Source organism: Scyliorhinus canicula, chromosome 23 (assembly GCF_902713615.1).
Source record: "Scyliorhinus canicula chromosome 23, sScyCan1.1, whole genome shotgun sequence".
Lineage (NCBI taxonomy): Eukaryota > Metazoa > Chordata > Chondrichthyes > Carcharhiniformes > Scyliorhinidae > Scyliorhinus > Scyliorhinus canicula.
Genome location: NC_052168.1, coordinates 9143793 through 9164501, shown reverse-complemented (window position 1 = coordinate 9164501; position 20709 = coordinate 9143793). Strand labels below are relative to the sequence as shown.

The following is a 20709-nucleotide window of genomic DNA, read 5'->3' as shown; positions in this document are numbered from 1 at the left end:
GTGGTGGAATGTGTCAACAGTCGAGGCGATGGTGCCACGGTGGGTGGGGGGGGGGGTGGCAAGACTGGCACTTGGAAAGTGGGATCCTGCTGTGCAATATGGGTGGAGCCTCAGTGGCCACCAGCCCCTATCTGTAGGGCGTTGGCTGGAGCGGAGGGGAGTCCATTTCTTTCCCCCTTATTTCCAGGGGAGTTACTGGGCTGGGGGGGTGGGGAGGAGGTCTTGGCTGCTCCAAGCATTCCCATCCCCCCCCACGGGCCTCCAATCGATTCATCCGGGGACTTTCCGCGTGGCCCCGCCCACCGCGGGGGGAGGGGGCGGCCACGGGACACGCCCCCTCCGCCTCCCGATTGGACGGGAGGACCGTCCATCACGCGGCGGCGGCCAATCGGAGCGCCGGAAGCCTGAGGGGGCGGGGGCGGTATCGACCCCGATTTTTCTCGGGGGGAGGATTCCGATTGTAGGTTAAAAAAAACCCGATAAACATTAATTAAACTCCGGAGCCATTAAACCGCCAGGCCCGGAGGCTGGGGGGGGGAAGAAGCCCAACCCTCCCGTCAGCTCCTCCAGGTAAAACCGCCGCCGATACCCAACCGATTATTACCGATTATCGCGGGCGGGGAGGCGAGACGGGCCGATTAATCGGAACCGCGGGACTAATCGAGACGGAACCGGTGCCCCCAGCCCGATCGGGGGCCGCGATTTCTGAGCGAAATAACCGCCGCGAGCGGACGGGCGAATCGATTTATTTCGATTACCGATGTCGATATCGCGGGGATGGTTCAGAAACGGTAGCAGGAGGCACGACCCGACTTCGGATCGGCATTTAAAAAAAAAATCGACGTTTTGTCGATTAATCGATATAATCGATTGTTTGGGGGGGGGGGGGCAAGTGACGTTCCCTCCCCTCCCCTCCCCTCCCCCCCACTCGGTTGCGGTGGTAGTCCAGACGTTGGGGATGTTCAAAAGAACAATAACTAACGATCAGATATTCAAATTTGTCTTAAATTGGGAATTATTTAACAATCAAACTTTTGTTTCCCCCCCCCGCCCCCCGGGGCTGGCGATGCCGGGTTGCCAGTCGGTCGCCGCCTGGTTGGCGACTGGAAGCGGCGACCCAAAGGGTTGAGGTGAGACTTGAACCTGCGAATCTGTTGTTCCCGCCATTACTGACATGCTCCTCCACCCCCCCCCTTTCCCCATTCGGGTATCCCGCCCCAAGAGTGATCCACTGGGAAGCGGACGGATTTGCGGCAAAGCCGCCCAGCCACGAAGAACGACGATCAGGCACCGGCGGATAAGTCATTGCCCGAAAGAAGAGGGGGAGAAAAACCGAGCCCGGCCTTTACCAGGAGGGAAAATTAGGAGACACTTCGACGCAGGGAAGGGTGACGGAGGTTTGGAATTCTCTTCCGCCAACGGCGATTGACGCTCGGTCGACCGCTGATTTTAAATCTGGAGATTAATGGACCTTTCTTAGCCCGGAGACATGCGAGGGATGGGGGTTGGGGGGGGGAGGGGTGGGGGTTGGGGGGGGAGGGGTGGGTGTTGGGGGGGGAGGGGTGGGTGTTGGGGGGGGGGGGAGGGTGGCAGTAAGGTTGCAGGCCAACCATGAGCTCATTGAATAGCCGAATGGTCTCGATGGGTCAAACGGCCTCCTCTTGCGGCACGTAGTCGGTCCCCGCTTCTGCTAGTCATTACTCACGGGTTGACTTTCCAGCAGGTATGAAAGTATTCGGGCTGTACGGATGAGGAAACGGATGTCCCAGGTACCACTGTAGGTTGTGGGGGGGGGGGGGGGGGGGGTCACAGCTGTACCTAATACATCTGGAGCATGAGCGACAATCTTGGAGCCGAGCGCAGAAGTCCCTAGCCCTTCATGAAGGATAGGCTTTGGGACAAGTCTTGCATTTCCCAATAGAAATCTGATCATTTGAAAGAAAAAATTATATTGGGCAGTTGCATCTTTTGACTAATATTTAGTCAGAAAGCTGAAGAACAGGGATGCCTATCGAGAAGTATTTGGATATATTTGATTGATTTCCCCTGCTCCTCCCTGCCGGTAGCCATTTTCCGCTTGGAAATTCCTCGTCTGTTCCATTTCCTGTCAGCATTCATGTGCAATAATTGAATTTGATCCATTCAGGTTCAAGTGTAACATTCTCCTCCCTCCTTCAGGGACCCTGCGGCCATGGGATTCCATTGGATTGGTTCATGATGACGCTTGGCGAAGTACTGCTGTGGTTTGCCGTTGCCTCCTGCAGTCTGGCTGACCAGGAAACTCTCCGTCTCTTGCCGCCTGCCATCAGACGCATTGGAGAGATTTCCAGAAGTGATGGGCGACCTGTTTGCCCACATTCTGAGCGCACGTTCTGTGGCCATCAAGTTCCAGGGTGGGACCTGATCCTGGAGGATTCCTAACCTAAAGGTAGGGACGCAACCCACTGCATCACCAGACCTCTTAAAGTGTGACGTAAGCTTTACAAATCAAGTGTGACACCTGAGATTGGGAGGTTGAGGACGTGGTTTCTGGTCCCCATTCCAAACTCCATTGTCTAGTTACCGATTCCACCATTTTCCTGGCCAGTGAAGGTTAGTAAACCAGTCAGTTTGTGTCCTTCATGCCCTGTTTGGCTCAAGAGGTGAGCTAGAAACCTCATTTTTGCACCAACACCAAGATCGCTTATTTCCATTGTATGGCTTCATCTCTGTCTCAGGTCAACTTCTGCCGAAACCCTCATTCTTGCCTTTATTAATAATAATCTTTATTAACATCACAAGTAGGCTCACATTAACACTGCAATAAAGTTACTGTGAAAAGCCCCTAGTCGCCACATTCTGGCGCCTGTTCGGGTACACAGAGGAAGAATTCAGAATATCCAATTCACCTAACAAGCACGTCTTTCGGGACTTGTGGGAGGCAAACGGAGCCCCTGGAGGAAACCCACGCAGACATGGGGAGAATGTGCAGACTCCACACAGACAGTGACCCACGCCCGGAATTGAACCTGGGACCCTGGCGCTGTGAAGCAACTGTGCTAACCCCTGTGTTACCGTTATTACCACTAGACCTGGCTATTTCCGTGCCCTCCTGGCTGGTGTCTGACATTCTATCCTTCAGGGCGTTGAGACCATCCATTGCTGCCTGGGTTTTTTATCCCCGTACCAAGTCTTGTTCCTCTATCGTTACCTGTGCTTCCAGACATACGTGTGCTCCTGGCCAAACAATATCTTTTTCTTTTAAAATTCTCATCCTTGTTTTCTCCATGGCTTTAACCTCCCTGCTCCCTTATCTCTGTGATCTCCGCCAACTCCACAACCGTTTGCGATATCTGCATCGCCTCTAATTCTGGCCTCTTGTGCAAACCTGATTTTAATCACTTCAGCACTGGTGGCTCTGTCTTCAATTGCTGGGGCCCCAAGTTCGAGAATTCCCTCTCTACACCTCTGCATCTTCTTGCATCAAGACACTCCCGAAAATCGAAGGTTGGCATGTGGCACAGTGGTTAGCATTGCTGCCTACGGCGCTGAGGACCCGGGTTCGATCCCGGCTCTGGGTCACTGTTCGTGTGGAGCTTGCACATTCTCCCCGTGTCTGCGTGGGTTTCACCCCCACAACTCCAAGATGTGCAGGTTAGGTGGATTGGCCACACTAAATTGCCCCTTAATTGGAACAAGAAATATTTGGGCACTCTAAATTTATTTTTTTTAAAAATACACTCCCTAAAATCTACCTCTTTGACCCAAACCGTTGATCACATGACCTGACACCGTATCTTGGGTGTTGTATTTTGTTTTATAATCTGAAGCAGGGGATAATTCAAACCATTAAAGGTGCTGTATAAATACGTGCCATTGTTGAGATTTCGTGAACAGGGGCTGGATAATAATATAATATGCTCTTATTGTCACAAGTATGAAGTTACTGTGAAAAGCCCCTAGTCGCCACATTCCGGCGTCTGTTCGGGTAAGCTGGTACTGGAATTGAACGTGCTCTGCTGACCTTGTTCTGCATCACAAACCAGCAAAACTTTTTAACAGAACTGAGCATTGCATGTTGGACAGTAGAAGGTACTGTTGATCGAGCGGCTCACCAAGATATTAACACAGGCTAAAGAAGTGCATCACCAGTAAGACCTTGCAGAGTTGGAAGGGTGTTAGGACACAACCTAGCTAATGGTGCATCATGTATAATGTAGATTACAATTAACTGTTCCATGCACCAAATGATGTATCGGCATCGAGTACAATGCAGAATTTATGTCGCATTACATCTAAAATATACAGAACTCGAGGTGCGTTGATGGCCGGATAATGGGGGTTAAAGTGCTTTATGTTCAAGATTATGCAGAGCCATGGGGTGCATTGTGCATAAGGCAACAAACAGAATGATGGGGAATGTATTTCATATGGATGATGGATAGCTGTGGATGGGTGTATCCATATAACATGGTGCTGAGGTAGGAGTGTTTTTGAACAAGGTGTTGGATGGAGAGAATGGAAAACTGCCCTCCAGTGAGGTGCAATGTCATAGCTCCCAACAGTGTAGAAGGAGGCCATTCGGCCCATCGAATCTGCACCGACCCTCTGAAAGAACGCCCTATCCCTGTAACCCTTTGCATTGATCACGGCCAATCCATCTAACCTGCATATCTTTGGACTGTAGGAGGAACCCGGAGCACCCGGAGGAAACCCAGAGAGATAGACAGTCACCCAAGGTCGCAATCGAACCTGGGTCCCTGGCGCTGTGGGGCAGCAGTGCTAACCACTGCCACTGTGCCGCCCCAGTGTGAGGCAGTAGGTAGGGGAAGATCCTTATGTAAGGGAGAATTTACAAAAATAAACAATCCCTGGTTCCAGAGGGGAGCATTGTACAGTGGAACATGGCCATCTAGTGGAAGGAGTAAGACACAGGGATTGTGGTCCAGCAGTGAACGCGATTTAGGGGCACATTCACTTCATCAGTGGGAAAGGCCCCTGTTCGGCCTTGTGGCGCAGTGGGTTAGCATCCCTGCCTTAGAACCAGGAGCTCAAGGTTCAAGTCCCACCACAGGACTTGATGGCCAAGGATGGTGCATTCATAACGCGGTCAAACGGGTTGAGTGTTAACTTCTGAATCCTTCCAATATATATCTTACCAGGAGAAAAGAGACATTCCTGGTCATCCAGGCAATGGAAAGAAAATTGGAGTCCCCACCATCACTGTCAATAGGTCTGGGCCTGCAACTTGCATGATATCCTTACCCTGCCCGTGGTGGAGGTCATGGTGCTAAAACAGAGTCAGAGCAGGCTGCTCCTGACTCTGCTCCTAACATCCACCGGTGCGTCTGCAGAATGTACAGCAAGGTCTGACCAAGGTTATTCCAACAGCGCCCCCCAGGGATCTCTTGCATTGAAGAAGGATGAGAGTAGCAAAGAGAGCATCATCATCATCATCATCTCCAAATCACACGCAGTCCCAACACGGATCGACATCACCCGTGTGCAGTTGCAGGTTTCACGGGCTAAGCTGGTGTCTTCCTGCCCGTCATTTTGTCATGTTCTTCCATTGCCGCTGGGTCAATACCTAGTAACTCCCTGCCTGATACCATTGCGAGAGCACCATCACCACGTTGTCCGCAGGAGTTTAAGAAGACCCACGGTCATCTTGTCAGGACAGTGAGGAATGGACGATGCACAACAGAGCCTGTACTTCCTCAGGAAACTCAGGAAATTCGGCATGGCCACACTGACTCTTACCAACATTTACAGATGCACCATAGAGAGCATCCCATCTGGCTGCATCACAGCCTGGTATGGCAACTGCTCGGCCCAAGACCGCAAGAAACTTCAGAGAGTCGTGAACACAGCCCAGTTCATCACAGAAACCTGCCTCCCATCTATTGACTCTGTCTACACCTCCCGCTGCCTGGGGAAAACGGGCAGCATAATCAAAGACCCCTCCCACCCGGCGTACTCACTCTTCCATCGGGCAGGAGATACAAAAGTCTGAAAAAAAATACGCACAAACAGATTCAAAAACAGCTTCCCCGCTGTTACCAGACTCCTAAACGACCCTCTTATGGACTGACCTGATTAATACTACATTCCTGTATTCTTCACCTGATGCCGGTGTCTTATGTATTTACTTTATGTACCTTGTGTTGCCCTTTTATGTATTTTCTTTTTATTTTATTTTATTTTCATGTACTAAATGATCTGTTTGTGCTGCTCACAGAAAAATACTTTTCACTGTACCTTGATACACGTGACAATAAACAAATCCAACCCAGTGTAGCCTTTTCAACAATACTGCCATTTTTGAAGGAGTTTAATAAAATACATTGAATATGTCACCAGGGAGAGGCGGTGGTGTTGTGGTATTGTCACCTGGGTTGGTTTACATTCATAGCACCTATTTAACGTAATGAAACACTGTGAGGTGCTTCACAGGACCATTATAAACAATTTTCATAGAATTTAGAATTTACAATGCAGAAGGAGGCCATTCGGCCCATCGGGTCTGCTCGGCCCTTGGAAAGAGCACCTCACTTAAGCCCACACCACCATCCAATCTCCAGAACGCAGTAACCCCATCCAACCCTTTTGGACACTAAGGGCAAATTTAGCATGGCCAATCCACCTAACCTGCACATCTTTGGATTGTGGGAGGAAACCGGAGCACCCGGAGGAAACACACGCAGATACGGGGAGAACGTGCAGACTCCACACAAACAGTGACCCAAGTCGGGAATCGAAACTGGGACCCGGGACCTGTGAAGCGACAGTGCTAACCACTATGCCACCGTGCCGCCCTAAATTTGACATTAAACCATGAAAAGTGTCATTAGGACAGGTGATGAAAACCTCGACAGGTTATAAGGAGCATCTGAAAGGAGAGAGGTGGAGCGGTTGTAGGGAAGGAATCCCAGAGCTCGGGGGCCGAGGCAACTGAAGGCCGAGACACCGGGAGTGATTAAAACTGGGGCAGCGCAAGAATCAGGATTGGAAGGAGGGTCCCCAGACCACCCGGAGGGCTGAGGAGATGGAGGGATTTGAAAACAAAGGGGGTGAGAATTTCAAAACCTAGACCATGCTTGAGTGGGAGCTAGTCTAAGTTAGCGAGCGCAGGGGTTATGGGCGCACAGTGCATGGTGAGAGTTAAGACATGGGCGACAGGAGTTTGGATGAAAGGCCATTTAGGAATGAAATTGGGAAATCAGGATCTGGCTCCCCAGATCCTGAAGTTGTGAATGCTGGGGGCCAATTGACATGATGAAGATGAGGATTCACCAGATTTGTTTTATTTATTGTTGATCTGGATGAGATTCAGATCAACCATGATCTAATTGAAGGGCGAAATGAATTGGAAGGGTTGACTTGACCAAATTCTATTACTAAAGAGAAGATTTTTTTATTGTGCAGTGTGAACGCTCAGTGGGAACTGGTAATGTTTGGAGAGGTGGGGTGTTTTTCAAAATTTAAAGTACCCAATTCTTTTTTTTTTCCAATTGAGTGGCAATTTTGCGTGGCCAATCCACCTGCCCTGCACATCTTTGGGTTGAGGGGGTAAGACCCACGCAGACAAGGGGGGAACATGCAAACTCCACACGGACAGTGACCCAGGGCCGAGATCAAACCCGGGTCCTCAGCGCCATGAGACAGCATCCTGAATGGCCCTTAGTGCTGTAATTTTAAGATCTTGGCCTCCTTGCCCAAGGCTCTCTCTCCTTAAACTCCTCCGTTAAATTGCCTCGCTTTCAGTCCAAGCCTTTTCTTTACGCTTTTCATGGCATATGTATGTCTTTGGCTGGGTAAGGCCAGCATTTGTCACCCATCTCCAATTGTACTTGAGTTGAGTTCCTTACCCGGCCATTTCAGAGGACAATTAGGAGTCAACCACATTGCTGTGGGTCTGGAGTCACATGTAGGCCCGGCCAGGGTAAGGTCGGCAGATTTCCTTCCCCTAAAGGGGGCATTAAGTGAACCAGGTTTACAGCAATCGGTGATAGTGTCATGCGACTAGCTTCAAATTACAAATTTATTAATTGAATTTGAATTCCACTAGCTGCCGTGATGGGATTTGAACCCATGTTCTCGGAGCACTTGCATTGCTAGTTCAGTGACATTACCACTATGCCACCAAATCCCCCTTGCTCTGCAGCACCCAATTCAAGAAATAAAACAAAGTGCTGGCAATACTCTACATGTTTAGGCAGCATCTCTGGGGAGAGAGACGGAGAGTTAGGGCTGGATTCTCCAATTGCCCCGGCCACGAGGTTCTCCGTTCACTGGCGGCGGGGTTCTCCGCTCCCGCTGCTGCCAGTGGGAATTCCTTTGAAGCCACCCCACGCTGCCGGGAAACCCGCGGGCGGGGGGGGGGGGGGGTTGGCTGCCAGCGGGGCCAGAGAATCCCACCTGCAGGGAACGGCCGGAGAATTCCGGCCTCAATGTTTCAGGTCGATGACCTGTCGTTTTAGATTCTCTGTCAGCTTGACTCCGTTGCTTGCCACTGGCAGAAGGTTGTGGCTTCAAGCTTCACTCCGGAGGCCTGAGCACACAATTTACACTTTGCAGGTCAGTGTAGGACTTGGGGAGTGCTGATCTGTCTGAGCTGCCGTCTTTCGAATGAGACCACCCAGTCTGCCTTCCCAGGCGGACTTAAAAAGACTCCGTTTGACTATTCCGAAGATAAAAGATTCGCGCTGATATCCTGGCTAATGTTTATCGCACAAAACAACATCATCAAAACAGACCGTTACTCTTGCTTGGGATCTTACTGTGCACACACTGGCAGCCTCATTTCCTCCATTACAAGTGACGACGATTTAGAAATGCCTCATTGGCTGCAAAGTGCTTCAGGAGGTCATGAGACTGGGAAGGGAGTGTCGTTTCTTTTCGGGATGTCCCAGGCGTGATTCCTGTTTGAGCTTGTACAGCTGGGGTAGCCATTCCAGTGCCACAGTTGACCATCCCGATGCTGAGCTGGGTAAGAGGTCAGGGGTCAAAATGTGGGATATATCCCAGGCTTTGGTGTGGGAGACCGAGGCAGGAATGAATCGGGGCAGCAGGGTAGCATGGTGGTTAGCATAAATGCTTCACAGCTCCAGGGTCCCAGGTTCGATTCCCGGCTGGGTCACTGTCTGTGTGGAGTCTGCACGTCCTCCCCCTGTGTGCGTGGGTTTCCTCCGGGTGCTCCGGTTTCCTCCCACAGTCCAAAGATGTGCGGGTTAGGTGGATTGGCCATGCTAAATTGCCCGTAGTGTCCTAATAAAAGCAAGGTTAAGGGGGGGGGTTGTTGGGTTACGGGTATAGGGTGGATACGTGGGTTTGAGTAGGGTGATCATGGCTCGGCACAACATTGAGGGCCGAAGGGCCTGTTCTGTGCTGTACTGTTCTATGTTCTATGTTCTATGAATCGGTTCGGAGGGGGGAAGGCGATGGGTATGTTCATTGTAACAGAACAAGGACCTTTTAGATGTGATTGTCCTCACCTGATGCTCAGTCCGCAGCTGAAAGCCACTTGCTCGCTGACTTGGACAGCTTCCCCATGTGCTGACGATTATTCTAATAATTAAGCAAGATTTTAAAAAGGAGTAATTTCCCATCAGCAAGTAAGTAGCCTAATACTCTGCGGATACAGGTTCAAATCCCACCATGGCAGCTAGTGGAATTTAAGTTCAATTAATAAAACCTGGAGTTACTTTCAGTAATGGTGACCATGAAACTATTGTCGATGGTCATAAAAACCCACCTGGTTCACTAATGTCGCTTGAGGGATGTGCCGTCCTTATTTAAAAAAGTAAATTTAGAGTACCCAATTAATTTTTTCCAATTAAGGGGCAATTTAGCGTGGCCAATCCACCTTTGGGTTGTGGGGGCGAAATCCACGCAAACACGGGGAGAATGTGCAAACTCCACACGGACAGTGACACAGAGCCGGGATCGAACCTGGGACCTCAGCGCCGTGAGGCTGCAGGGCTAACCCGCTGCGCCCACCGTGCCGCCTTCGATGTGTCGTCCTTACCCTGTTCTGGCCTACATGTGACACTAGACCCACAGCAATGAATAATTTCAAAAGAATCGGGGTGAGCAGGTTGTGGAAATTCAGGGATGGAGTGGCGGAATGGGACTGAATGGATTCCGCTGCAGAGGTTGTCATAACATACACCAGTATATCATGGTGCAGACACACACTCATGGACACACACAGGGACCAATCAACATGTCCAAACACTGCAGCCAATCACCAATTAGAATACACACACTATAAAGGCAGAGGGCACCACGGTTCCCGTTCATTCTGGGTGCTGCCTCTGAGTGTAACAAGAACTCATCCAGCCCAGCACAGACTCACAACACGTGCTGAGAGAATCAACTGGTTCGGACAAGGCTTAGGTCTCTAGTTTAAGTTAGCATCATTTAGACCCACAGTCATCGTGTGTTAGTTAGTTAGAAGTAGTTAATAAAATTGAGTTGAACCTTCATCAGTGTTGGAAGTGTCTGTTCATCTCTCAAGTCTACACTAGCCAACACTTCAGAGGTGAAGCAGATCATCTTCAAATGACCTGCAAATCCTGGTATGTAATTTACCGAGAGGTCCATCACAAATTCAATAAACAACCAAACTAATGTAGAAGTGTTATCCTTGCATTATCCCACCCATCCTGAATGCATTCACACTAACCTCACTCTTCAATGTAGTGACAAGTTTACCTTGAGCTCGCACCCTGGACCCACGTGCTCCTCTTGCACTAACCCACCGCTCAGTCCTTGTGCCGGGCGACTTTAGAGTCACTGGCTGGTACGGCGGGTGGTTCTTTCACGTTTGATTTCTTTTGTTTCAGCTGGTGGATTGAGCGTCGTAGGAGATGCAGGCCGCTGAAGAGGCGTGTGCCCAACTCGAGGATGAACTACTCTGTAAGTCAGTGCAAAGACCTGCTTCATTCTCCATTGGCCAAGTTGTTTCCCCCCACCCCTGCAGAGTGATCCCTCAGCGCAGAACTGACCGTGGAACCTGCCTTGTTCATTCTGCAAAGCAAAGACGATTAATATACATATTTATTTAATTAGAAAAAAATTCCAATTAAGGGGCAATTTAGTGTGGCCAATCCACCTAGCCTGCACATCTCTGGGTTGTGGGGGCGAAACCCACGCAGACACTGGGAGAATGTGAAAACTCCACATGGACAGCGACCCAGGGTAGGGATGGGATCCGGGTCCTGGGCGCCATGAGTCAGCAGTGCAGATATATTTTTTTTAAGTTGGAGTGGAGCCTCTGTGATTGTTTCCAATTTTCCACCAGACAGATATAATAATCGCTTATTGTCACAAGTAGGCTTACATTAACACTGCAATGAAGTTACTGTGAAAAGCCCCTAGTCGCCACATTCCAGCGCCTGTTTGAGGAGGCCATTACAGGAACTGAACCCGTGCTGCTGGCCTGCTTCTGCATCACAAGCCAGCTGTTTAGCCCACTGTGCTAAACCAGCCCCAAATCTTTCACGAACTACTCCAAGCTCTTCCTGTTTGATTTACCTCGGCCTCAAAGCTGCGGAAGGACTATAAACTGGTAACCTGCATCGCTCTTGCCTTCAATCAGTGCAGGAGGCATGACCAAAACAATTGGTGAGATCTGGGTGCATGTTGTGTGGTTATATGTGACTACCAGGATGGCACAGGTGATCGAGACGGATCGAGGCCTTATTTTTCCCAGCTGATAATTTGCTACATTCCTTTGTCCATTTTTTTGCTGGTGACTAAGACTTCTCAAACCTGCAATGGCGAATAGTGCAGTCCCATAAACACCACCAATGCTGGGAAGAGTAAATTAGATGATTAGGAATTCCAGCGGGTTTTTAAGAAAAAAAAAACAAGTACAAGTATGGGATGTGGGCGTCGCTGGCTGAGCCAGCATTTAGTGCCCATCCATGGGCCAGTGGTGTAAGTTAACAAACTGGGCAATAATGTTTCAAAGCTTTATTAACAAAAGCAAGTCTGTGATGAGTAGGTTCCATCCCTGGCCTGTTTTGATCTCTCCGCTTCATTGCTCTGGCCCTGGCCTCTTGTGCCTCCCCCACCTTTTCTGTCCCACCTTTAGCAGCCGTGCCTTCAGCTGCCTGACCCTACTCTCTGAACCATTCCTAAACCTCTCCATGACCTTCACAGCTTTACTTAAAACTTAACCCCTTGTCCAAACTTTGGATCACCTTTTCTAATACTTCCCTATCGGCTCGGCTCCAGATATCACTCCCGTGAAATGTCTTGGGGTGTTTTATTACGTTTAAAGGTGCTGCATAAATGTAGGTTGTTGTTGATTCTCAGACCCCATGCATTCAGTCCCCTTTTCTGAATGCTGTGTGGGGCAGGGTCCTCGTCTTTGGACCCTTGATGTCCAGTCTGGAAGCAATGCCATTTTGGCTGAAAAGACACAGCCTTGTCTGTCATAGCTCAGTGGGTAGCACTTTTGCCTTTCAGTCAGACGGTCATGGGTTCAAGTCCCACTTAAGAGGCTTTAGCGCCGTGTCTAAGTGAGAACTCCACTGCATCCCTGTTGGAGGCGCCATCAATCAGCTGAAATATTAAACCGATGTCCCCTCTGACCTCCCATGGCCACTATTTCAAAGAAAAGCCCCCATCCCCCCAAAACCTTTGGCCAATATTTACCCCTCAATTAGTATCATGAAAATGCATCATCTGGTCATTTACCTCATTGTTGGATGTTTGTGCATGGAACACTCACTCGGTCTCAACTGTAGTAGCGGGTCCAGTTCTGGACACCACACTTTAGGAAGGATGTAACGGCATTAGTGGGAGTGCAGAAAAGATGCACGAGAATGGTCCCGGGGTAGGGAGCTTCATCGATTAGATTGGAGAGGTTGGGACTGTTTTGCTTGGACACCAGAAGGTTGAGGGGAGATTTGATCAAGGCGTTCAAAATCATGAGGGGTCCGAGCAAGTTAGATAGGGAAAAATAACTTCCCATTGCTGGGAAAATTGAAGGGAAGAGTTAATTGGCAAAAGAAGCAATGAAGTCAGGAGGAGAAACCTTTTCCCACAGGGAGTGGTTGGGATCGGGAATGCGCTACCTGTGAGTGTGGGAGAGGCAGGTTCATTCGAGGGAATTGGGTTATTATCTGAAAAGGAAGAACGTGCAGGGTTATGGGGAGACGGTGGGGAGTGGCATTCGGTCCATCGCTCACTTCGAGAGCTGGCGGAGATATGATGGGCCTTTGTCTAACTATTCTGTGATAACAGTGGCCATGTTTCCTACATCACAACAGTGATGAACCTCCAAAGTACCTGATTGGGTGTAAAGCATATTGGGACGTTTTCAGGCCAGGAGAGGTGATTCGTTGTTTTGAACTCGTCCATGGGATGCTTTTCCCTAGCTTTCCTTGAGAAGTTGGCGATCAGCAGCATGCTTAAATTGCTGCACTCCCATGTGCTGAAACTCACAACCTCTACCGTCTAGAAGGGCAGCAGATACCTGGGAACCCCACGACCTGGAGGTTCCCCTCTAAGCCGCATGACTTGGGAATATATCAGCCGTTCCTTTACTGTCGCTGGGTCAAAATTCTGGAGCTTCCTTTCCAACAGCACGGTGGGCGCACCGGGGGATCAAGAAGGCAACTCATCACCACCTTCTCGATGGCAGTTAGGGATGGGCAGTAAATGCTGGCCTAGTCAGCGGCACCCACATTCCATGAATGAATAAAAGAAGAGTGCTGTTTTGGGCGGGAGTTCCAGGGCAATTGACTGAGATTAAAGGCCCGTACTTTGCAACTAACGTCCGCTCTTTGTTCCCTTTTAGTTTGCGAGGATTGCCGGCTCTATTTCCGAGATTCCTGCCCGCACCATGGCACGCCGACGTTTGTGTCCGACAGGCTGGTGCTGGAGCGCATGCCGTCCCGGGCCCTGCTAACCCTCCCGGAGGGCCTCGCCATCAAAGAGCGGCTGCAGGGCGGGCTAGGCATCTGGTGCACGCTGCCCACAATCCCACGGGGCTGCATCTTTGGCCCGTTCGACGGCGATATCCTGACGGACAAGAACGATTGTACTGTGTTCTCCTGGGCGGTACGGATAATACCATCAGTTCATTTATCCTAAGAACAGAAAATTCGGGATAAATTCAGCAGGTCAGGCGGAGGGAGAAACCGAGAAAAACCGAGTTAACGTTTTGAGTCCTCTTGACCCCTCTTCCGTTCTGTGGAAGAACCCATAAGACCATGGGGAAATAGGAACAGGAGGAGGCCATTCAGCCTTTTGAGCCTGCTCCGCCATTTAATAAGATTGTGGCCAATTGAACACTCACTGTCCACTTTCCTGCCTTCTCTCCATAACCCTTAATTCCCTTAAAAACTTGCCGATCTCAGCCTTGAAAGGATGTGGCCTCCATAGATTCCTGGGGTAAAACATTCCAAGGAGGCTGTGGAGGCCGAGTCATAAGGACTCAAAATGTTAACCCTGTTTCCCTCTCCATAGATGCTGCTGGGTTTATCCAGCATATTCTGTTTCCAGCATCCATGGTATTTTGTTTTTATTGGAATGCTCTGGAGACATGGGTTACCAGCTGTATTCAAACTCAATTGATAAAATCTAGAATTGTCAACCATGAACGATTGTTGTAAAAACCCATTTAGCTCACTAATGCCCTTTAGGGAAGGAAATCTGCCGTCCTTGCCTCGTCTGACCGACATGTGACTCCAGACCCACAGCAGTGAACTTGTCTCAGAACTGCCCTCTATAGAACCATGGAGTTCCTACTGTGCACAAGGACACCATTCGGTCCATCGAGTCTGCACTGACCTTTGGAAAAAGCACCCGACCTAGGCCCACTCCCCCACCCTATCCCTGTAACCCCATAACCCTATCTTTGGGCCATATCTTTGGACCATAAAAGGGAATTTATCATGGCCAATCCACCTCACCGGCACATCTTTGGACTTGGCAGGAAACCGGAGGATCCGGAGGAAACCCACGCAGTCACGGGGAGAAAGTGCAAACTCCATGCAGTCGCCCAAGCCGGAATTGAACCCAGGCCCCATGTGCTGTGAGGCGGCAGTGCTAACCACTGTGCCACCCTGCCATCTGAAATGGGCTAACAAGGCTCTCAGTTCAGAGGCCATCAGAGATGGGCAACAAATGGCGTCCTTGCCCAGCGATTCCCATATCCCATGATAGAATAAGGTTAATCTCTCCACATCACTGACATCCACCCTCCCTGGCATTGTCCTGGTAAACCTCCTCTGTGTCCTCTCCAAAACCTACCCGTCCTTCCTCCCAATGTCCCGATTCCTTCCTTTTCAGAAAGCCGATGAGAAACATTTTCAGTCGACATTTTCTTCTGTTACAGCTGCGAGAAAACGGATCCTATTATTATGTGGACGCGTCCGATGAGTCGAAGGCCAACTGGATGAGGTATCGTGGAGGTGGAGACGGGATTCCTGTCAAATGACCAACCCTCTGATCTAAATAGCCAGCATCTTAACCCTGAGACCCTGACCTCCAATTCTAGCCTCTCCGGCTGGGGATTCAGAGAGGGGGAGAAAGAAAAATAACGGTCAAAGACAGTGAAGACAGGAATGAGAAAGGGAGGTAGAAGAGGAGAGTGGAGAACAAAAAGGGACTTGTGAAATCATCTTGGGAGACCGATACACCTGGAGATGGCATTAGCCCTGCAGCAGAATCTGCTGCCCATTGCAGTGAATTGTTCATTGAATGCTCCGGATATGTGAATAAAGTTTTATGACAAAACAATTTATTCATGGATGGAGCCTGACTACAGTGATATGTCACTGTGCGCTCTGCTTCACTGAATTATATTCCTGATAATTTGAACCAATAATATTTTTTGACAGGCTGATTATTCTGGAGTTAAAGATGACTGACCTGATATTTCATCGTCACAGAATGCTTTGCTTTCCGCCTCCGAGTTGGCAGTGCAGTGTCTAGGCTTGTATGTGCACTTATGCAGCTTGTTGAATGCACAAGATGTCTGAGGACTCTTCGCAGACGCACAATTTACACTCCTCGTACATCTACAAGTACTGCCTGCCTATATCTCCTTTCTCCCTATTACCACTTTTGTGTCACCTTGACTATTACAAATTCAAATGTCCACATTATTAAATATTCCTATGTAAACGTGTCACTCTGTAATTGCGCCCTCCCATCAGTGGTGGTGCTGTTTTTTTTTTTGCATCTTGCGTGCCACAGAGAATCTCCCGCACTCCGACAGCTCTACATCTTGACTTAAGACATCTTGCTTATCAACTACTGTATATATATAATATAAAGATACTTTAAAATTCTTCCATGGGATTAGGACTTCACTGGGCAAGACCAGCATTTGTTGCCCATCCCTAATTGCCCTTGAATTGAGTGGGTTGCTCGGCCATTTCAGAGGGGCAGTTAAGAGTCAGCCACATTGCTCTGGATCTGGAGCCACGTGTAGGCCAGACCCGAAAAGGATGGCAGATTTCCTTCGCTCAAGGGCCTAGTGCCCCAGGCGGGTTTTGACGGCAGTCGCTGATAGTTTCAAGGTCACCATTACTGAGTCTAGCTTTCAGTTCCAGATTTTATTAATTGCAGCGGCTGTGGTGTGATCTGAGCCTTGCCCCTAGAGAGTCAAACCTGAGCCTCTGGGATTCTTGTCCAGTGGCATTACCAGGAAGCCACCATCTTTAGGGCAGCACGGTAGCATTGTGGATAGCACAATTGCTTCACAGGTCCCAGGTTCGATTCCCGGCTTGGGTCACTGTCTGTGCGGAGTCTGCACATCCTCCCCGTGTGTGCGTGGGTTTCCTCCGGGTGCTCCGGTTTCCTCCCACAGTCCAAAGATGTGCAGGTTAGGTGGATTGGCCATGATAAATTGCCCTTAGTGTCCAAAATTGCCCTTAGTGTTGGGTGGGGTTACTGGGTTATGGGGATAGGGTGGAGGTGTTGACCTTGGTTAGGGTGCTCTTTGCAAGAGCCGGTGCAGACTCGATGGGCCGAATGGCCTCCTTCTGTACTGTAAATTCTATGATGATAATCTTTCCCCTTCCCCAATAGTAAATCGCAGTACTGAGTAAAGACTTTAAAAATTGAGGCTGGGTTTTGTCCGCAAGTTCTGATCCATTTACTCTTGTCTTCCTGCCCTGCTTCACCTGAAGATTGTCATTGGTCCTGAATCCTTGAGGGCCATTTCATATTTACCACCAGTTCCGCAGAGCTGATTTTGAATGAATGGAAGGGACCCTGGGATGGGCGCATAATAGGCAGCCAATTCCTTTTTTCCTGCATGGGTAAATGGATGTGTATCTTTAGTTTTTAGTTGGTGTTTGAACTGGCTGAAGGACCTCATGAAACAGCTCCCCCAACAAATACCCTGCCTTTTCCCCACAGGTACGTGGCATGTGCTTCAAGCGAAGAGGAGCATAATCTGACCGTCTTTCAATATCGCAGTAAAATCTACTACCGGGCCTGTCAGACGATCGCGGCGGGAGCGGAGCTGCTGGTGTGGATCGGAGAAGAATACGCCAGGACTCTTGGGCTGAAATTGGGTAGGGACCGAACAAGGTATCAGTGTTGGGGAAACCTCCAAGCTACAAAGCAGCAAGATGATTTTGTTTGTAGACAAAGACTTTTAGATGAAGTGACAGAGCATGCCAAAGACCGAGCTAATTACAGAAGACGAAACTCGGAGACAAGAGCCTTTTTTTTTGATTATTGATGATAGGCTAGTAATGGTTCCTGCAAACATGAATCTCTTGGGTCTCTTGATGTAGGGTACTAACCCTATATGCCGTTTGGGGTTTCCGGAAATAGGAGCTGCTGATGAGAGTTACTTCAGTTGGAAAATTCTTAACCCCCCCCCCCCCCGGGTAAGGGTTAGGGTTGGGAGGCTGTGGTTGGCCTCTCGATTCTTCAAAGAGAAATTCCGCAAATTCTTTCTATAAATTGGGAATAACCAGGTCGATAAGGCATCTGTTTTCATCACCGTTCCCGCATTCAGGCTGGGGAAATAAGTGTTATAGTCTCAGGTTAAGAGGCTGCAGACATAGAGGGTTGTTAATCTTTGGAACTCTACCCCAGTGAGATGGCGATGTGAACTACTGGAGGCACAATATCTGCAGTACCAGAATTGACCCCTATATGATTCCATTAAGTATTTGCACAGCATCTACTAGTCTTCGCAACACATCCACACGTTCCTGATCTGAAACAGTGCCTTCTGGAATTGCAGTAGGCACGCCACAAGGCATATGGAAAAGCTAATGTTGTTCTTCTCTTCTTAGGTGAACATTTCAAGTACGAGTTTGGTGAGAAGGAGCTGCTGATGAAGCTATTTCAAGACCTCCAAAGCAAAGTTCCCGATGTGATCTCAAACCACGTTAGCCCCCGTGACCAGTACAACCGAGGCGACCTGGTGGCCTCCATCATCCATGCCCACAAGGCCAACCTGCAGAGCGGGGGCATCTGCCACATGAACAGGGATGCCCCAGGCACCCTGCTGGAAGGCACCCAGAACCTGGTGAGTCTTGGCCGGGCGCAGAGCCGCTATTGGACCTTCTTTGGTTTCCAGGGAGACGCCATGGGGCGCATCCTGGACAAGACAAAAATCATTTGCAAGCTGTGTGGTGTCCGGTTATCGTACAGCGGCAACACCACCAATCTGAGGCAGCACCTGATTTACAAGCACAGACACGAGTACAACGAGCTGGTTGGCGGCACCTCCATACCGCCAAAGGGAGTAGATACGTATCCCAAAGACTTTTCATCCAGAACTGTGACGGGGGTAACGCCTCCTGTCGGGAGAACGACCAGGGCGATTTTGGAGTTCATTGTGTCTGATCTTCTGCCCCTGAAGACCATAGAGGGAGAGGGTTTTATCCAGATGATGAGTGTGTTGGAGCCCACCTACAAGATCCCCACCGTAAACTTCTTTGCGCAGGCTGTCCTACAGGACATGCACGCCCAGGCGAAGCTGAGGGTGCTGGACTCCATGAAGTCGTTGCAACACTGCGCAGTCAGCATTGACCTTTGGAAGCATGAATGTGCTCGGTCCTATGTTACAGTTATTGTCCACCACATTGACGGCGCCTTCGACTTCAAACACCGGGTACTCTCCACCCGCCCTGTAACCGAGGAAACCACAGCCGAGAACATCAAAATGGCCCTCTTGGAAATCGCCAACGAATGGGGAATCAGGGAGAGGACGTCGCACTCCGTCATGGTTAGCAACGTCGATGTCAGGCTGGCTGCTTCCAAGGCGGGGTGGAAGACCCTGCCCTGCATTGGCCATGTGCTGCAAAACTGCGTTGACGCAGCCTTGCTGCAGCCCTTGGTTCTCAGGGTGCTGACTCGGTGCAAGAGGCTGATGGAGTACGTTTCCTCCTTGCCCGCGTTAAGCGACAAGCTGGGTTCCAGTGAGCCATTCTTGAAGGTCCAATCCAAGATCTTCCTCGCTGGCAGCATGAAATGGTACAGCACCCATAATGCACTGCAGAGCTTGCAGGAGCACCGGCATTTCCTCGACAGTCTCGCTGAGGGCCAACAGGAGAAAGGGTTGGCACTAAGGCCGGACGATTGGCAAGTGGTCCATGAGATTGTGGACATCTTGAAGCCGCTGGCCATTGCCACATCCACCTTCACCAAGGAGCGTTTCTCCAGCTTATCGCTGGTGAAACCAGTGATCACCAGCCTGGTGTACAAGCATTTGGCAGCTAACGAGAGTGACTCCGAGATGGCTCACGATATCAAGCACACCATCTGCGCGGACCTGAATCGGTGGTATTCCGACCGGGAAGTCAACCAGATCCTCAACTTGGCCTGTGCGCTGGATCCCCGTTTCCGAGGCCTGGACTTCCTCAGCCAGGCGGAGCGGGTGGAGACTCTCCATGCCCTCAAACGCGAGGCGGCTGAGCTGGCGCAGCTGCACCCAGTGGAGGGTGGCCGGTTCGGGCCGGAGCTGCCCAGCGCCGGCCCCGACGTGGCCAAGAAGCCCAAGCACGACTCTGGCATCGAGTTCCTCCTGGGGGACCTGTGCAACGTCAGGAGCGTGTCGGCCAACTCGGTCAACCAGCAGGCCGAGCAGGAGATCAGCAACTTCCAGACCAGCGAGGCCTCCTCCCTCTGTCAGGACCCCCTCCAGTGGTGGAAGACGCACCACACCCAGTACCCACTCCTCGCCAATGCAGCCAGGAAGCTGCTCGCCGTGCCAGCGACTGTGGTGCCAGCCAACTGGATATTCACAGAGGCCGGGGACGGGATTTACAGCAAGCGCTCTGCTCTTGCTCCTGAACATGTGGACATGCTCGTGTTTATGCACGGAAATCATAAAACTGCTTGATATGTGTGTGTGTGTATGTGTGTGTGTGTGATATATATATATAACATATATATAGAAGAGAAATCTAATATATTGCTGAACCTGCCTTCTCTTCTGCCTCATCTACCTGCGTTTGCTGATCTGCTCCAAAGTCCATTTGATTTGATGCAGGAAGCAGGCACTCACCCAACCCTATCATTTATCAACTATTGAGAATGTGACCCCTACACTGGGCAGTCGCAGCTGTTAAAAGAGGGAGAGAGCTTAGCATTGGTAGCGCTGAACCTTCCTGAAAAGCGAGACGTGTTGCAGAAACTTTTCATCTGCCACTCATCAGGACAAATGCGAGAATGTCAAATTTCAAACGGGCACAACAATTTATACTGCTGGGGGAAATTATGCTGATTGGTTGGTGA

General features: G+C 50.0%; 1 protein-coding gene across 4 annotated transcripts; it reads left to right on the top strand.

Annotated features, from left to right (window-relative positions):
* The first annotated feature begins 398 nt into the window (after positions 1–398).
* Positions 399–20322, top strand: LOC119956386 (E3 SUMO-protein ligase ZBED1-like). 4 transcript variants are annotated; one of them, XM_038783562.1, is made up of 7 exons: positions 399–570; positions 2179–2428; positions 10827–10899; positions 13793–14055; positions 15335–15399; positions 17368–17525; positions 18261–20322. In XM_038783562.1, the coding sequence occupies exons 3-7, from the start codon at positions 10851–10853 to the stop codon at positions 20312–20314; spliced, it is 2589 nt and encodes an 862-aa protein (XP_038639490.1). In that variant the 5' UTR covers positions 399–570; positions 2179–2428; positions 10827–10850; the 3' UTR covers positions 20315–20322. The 4 variants fall into 4 exon arrangements, with proteins under 4 accessions (XP_038639490.1, XP_038639491.1, XP_038639493.1 ...); XM_038783563.1 differs by lacking the exon at positions 399–570 and adding an exon at positions 1066–1130; XM_038783565.1 differs by lacking the exons at positions 399–570; positions 2179–2428; positions 10827–10899 and having other exon boundaries at positions 13895–14117.
* Positions 20323–20709: the final 387 nt, after the last annotated feature.